The sequence below is a fragment of the Arachis ipaensis genome, chromosome B01 (genome assembly GCF_000816755.2).
Source record: "Arachis ipaensis cultivar K30076 chromosome B01, Araip1.1, whole genome shotgun sequence".
Lineage (NCBI taxonomy): Eukaryota > Viridiplantae > Streptophyta > Magnoliopsida > Fabales > Fabaceae > Arachis > Arachis ipaensis.
Genome location: NC_029785.2, coordinates 31,768,999 through 31,772,420, shown reverse-complemented (window position 1 = coordinate 31,772,420; position 3,422 = coordinate 31,768,999). Strand labels below are relative to the sequence as shown.

Sequence of the window (3,422 nt, the reverse complement as noted above, 5' to 3'; positions counted from 1 at the left end):
CTTTCCGCTGTTACTATTCAAATACTTGTTATATTTTTACATATTTTAATACAAATTTTATCCATTACTCATGATTCTCATATGATATATTTTGCTCGCTAAGATTTGTATATGATTTTTGAATTGAGATCGTGATACAAATTTAATTAGTTTTTATTTGTTTTCATTGAGCAAAATTCAAGCAAAACATACTGTGATCATATATTGTCATCAAAGCTGGAAAAGATTTAATTATGGTGAACCAGTTGAAGAATATATCCTTAAGTGAAACAAAAGTTGCTTATATTATAGAATCTAGATAGTGCAGTTCCTAGAGGATCAGATCGATTGTAATTAATAAATTGCAATTACAACTTGTTTCTGATCAAGAGTTTTACCGATAATCGAGTGTTTCAAAGATAACATTTAAATATATAAAAAAATTTAAAAATTAACATATATATATATATATAGTTTAATTTTTGAGAAAAATGATGCATGACATAATATCAAATTTTTATTCCTCTACAAGTATTTTTATCTAACAATTTAAAATTTTAGAAAAGATAATTTATAATATGCACCGTAAAATGCATGTCACTTTGCTTCTAAACATAGTAAGTGGAAAATAATTAAAAGGAAGCATGACATTACATTACTATATGTTTACATACAATGTATATTTAAAAGCTTGCTGCGCCCGAAAACCTAAGCTACATATAATTGAACCTTACACAAATAAATATTAATAACTCACGCGTCTCATTAACCCTACAAGGTACCCAAAATGAGGTCCTATCTGAGTTGGAATAATTATGACCACCGCCATTACAATCCTGGCCTGAGCAATGCTCAGTTTTTAATAATCAGTTCCAATAAGTTAAATTAAAATATAATTATATTGCCCAATATTCACCCATGTAATCAATTAATTAATTCAAACCAATGCATAAAATATATAAATATTTAATCATAGTTAGGTAAATAAATTAACCAATTAGAGGGTGCATGTAGTTAGTTTTGCTACATGTGGCTGGACTACCATATATATCCCCTCATGCATGTTCATCAGTCACTTCCTATTTTCTTTCTTGGCCACTCATATACAATGTATAGCCATTTAATTATTAAAACCTTTCAAACAATTGATGCATGCAAAAAGATTTAATCATGGTTAATTAGGCAAATAGTTTATTATATATGTTCATCAGTCACGTACTATATATTATTGTACGCTGCATATATACACTAATTCACTTTAATAATTAAACTCCTCACGGATACTGAGTCCAATCTTAAGCAGTAATGTATAGAAATATTCAAAAGTAATGTTTAGAAAATATAAATTATAATAAGGTACTAAAAATTTCAAGCTAGCTAGCGCTGAAGAAATAAAAGGAAACCAATCTTGACTTCCATAAACAGTAAGAAAGCAAAACATACGACAAGGTATATGGAAGTAAAAAATAATAATAATAATAATAATCTTACAACATGCTAAATCCGCTATTACCGTTGCTTAAACTTATTATTTCTATCTTGAAGGGTCACCTTTGTTTCCTAAAAGTCGCTAGCTAGTGTATTTAACCGAAAGATGCATATAAGAATTTGTATTATTTGCACACACATTCGTATATACATGACTACCTAACACAAAGACTTAATTGCAAGTTTGCAACTACTTGAATACCTATCTGTAAAACTTTTAAAATTAAACAAGTTAGATTATTTGAAAACTAATATTAAGGGTTTCCATTACGATCCTAGTAATATGTGTGGTTTCAATAGATTTAGGGCAAGTAGCTAGGGAAACAAATTAAAAAGCTCTAACATAAATGACGAGTTAATTAACGCTTCATGTTTCTCTAACAACAGGAAGCTCCTATCGTAGAAACATGTAGTTCTAGTAGTGCAACAACTGTTATGAGTGTAGTTCAAAGCCATTACTATAAAGCTTAACCCTCAAATATCACAAAAGAAAAATAACCAACAAAAAAAAAAGAGATAATTATAGGAGTACTAGGCTACTAGCTAGAGCCGTGTTAGAAGTTAGAACTACATGTAGGAATAACAGAATAATGGATAACGAAGTTCATTAATTAAAGTAAGTCAAGTTCCAAATACCAAAAAAATCCAATGAGAAACTCACTAATTAGGTAGAAGAAGAAATTAATTAAAGTACAACACTGAAACTACTCACTACAATATTCATCATGAACAAGAAGAAGAAGCAGCAGCAGCATAGTAATAATCCATAAAATTTGCAAATCGCACCTTACTAATTGAGTTGAGACCTCTTTCACTTTCACATCGTTCACTTCTCAATAGCTTTATCAACATATCAAAGAAATAAGGGCAGAGGCCCTTAAGAAGGACACCGTGCCCTTAAAACGGAGGGCGTGGACCTGAAGAGTAACCGTCAACAGGCAATTGAACATTATTATTCTGCATACCAAGCGGCAAATTGAAGAACGGCAAACCCGAAGAAGGATCTGGAAAAGCGTTGTTTCCGACGCCGGCGGAGCCCTGACTTCCAGCCGCCGCACTTCCGGGCGGCTGAATCTGGAGCTGCTCCTCCTCGTCCAACGGCAGCCGCTCGTACGCCACGTTCGTGAACGACGAGGCGATGACGATCACTGGCCCCGCAGCGATCAGCTCTCCGACGACGTTTCCTCCGACTACCTGTCCCTGGCCGCCAGCGAGGTAGATGCTGAGGCTGGTGGCACCGGGCGGAGCAGGCGGCGGGAGGAAGGAGCCGGAGAGCGACAGGATCTCGAACCTTCCCTGGAGCGTGACAACGGAGCCTGCCGCAGCTGGCTGCCGGATAGTAACATTGGTGACGGTTCCGCTGCCGCTCAAGATGCAGATCCCGCGCTGGCGCCGCCGTGCGTAGGTAGCGACGCTGTCGAAGACGTCGGAGCCGCTCGCAACTTCGAGGATGTGAGCTCTTAGCGTGTTGGCACTCTCTCTTGTGATGATGACTGGCGGTTTCGGCTTGTTCTTCGAGCCTGGGGGACGGCCCCGGGGGCGCCGGCCTCCAGAGCTGGAGCCGAGCTCGAAACCGCCTCCACCGCCGCTTCCGCTTCCGCCACCTTGGCTGGTATCATCTTCTTCGCCGGAGAACTGAGGTGCAGGTGCACGATCTGGTGTGTGTTGTTGTTGTTCTTGGGAATCTTGGTAATGGTGTTGTTGCTGAAGGTGTAAGTCTGGTCTGTGAAGATTTTGAACGAAGCGTGATGCTGTTCCTAAATCCAAACCAGCCATCGACATATATCAAAGCAAAAGAAAGAAAGAGAGAGAAAGAGAAATATATATTATGAAAAAAATGGAAAGAAAAATATAGATAGATAATATTGTTAAAAAGAGTAGGAAACAGAAAACAAGGGTAATGATTTTTATTTTATATAGTCATACATACTGTTCATAAAAATATACTATATAGT

General features: G+C 36.8%; 1 protein-coding gene across 1 annotated transcript; it reads right to left on the bottom strand.

Moving 5' to 3' along the window:
• LOC107628437 (AT-hook motif nuclear-localized protein 23) lies at nucleotides 1,983-3,416 on the bottom strand. The gene has a single exon (XM_016331110.2). It carries the CDS (start codon nucleotides 3,247-3,249, stop codon nucleotides 2,365-2,367), a length of 885 nt encoding a protein of 294 aa, XP_016186596.1. The 5' UTR covers nucleotides 3,250-3,416; the 3' UTR covers nucleotides 1,983-2,364.

What these genes read in the sequence shown, in the direction of transcription:
- LOC107628437 (XM_016331110.2), bottom strand. Translation starts at nt 3,249, where the DNA reads ATGTCGATGGCTGGTTTGGATTTAGGAACAGCATCACGCTTCGTTCAA.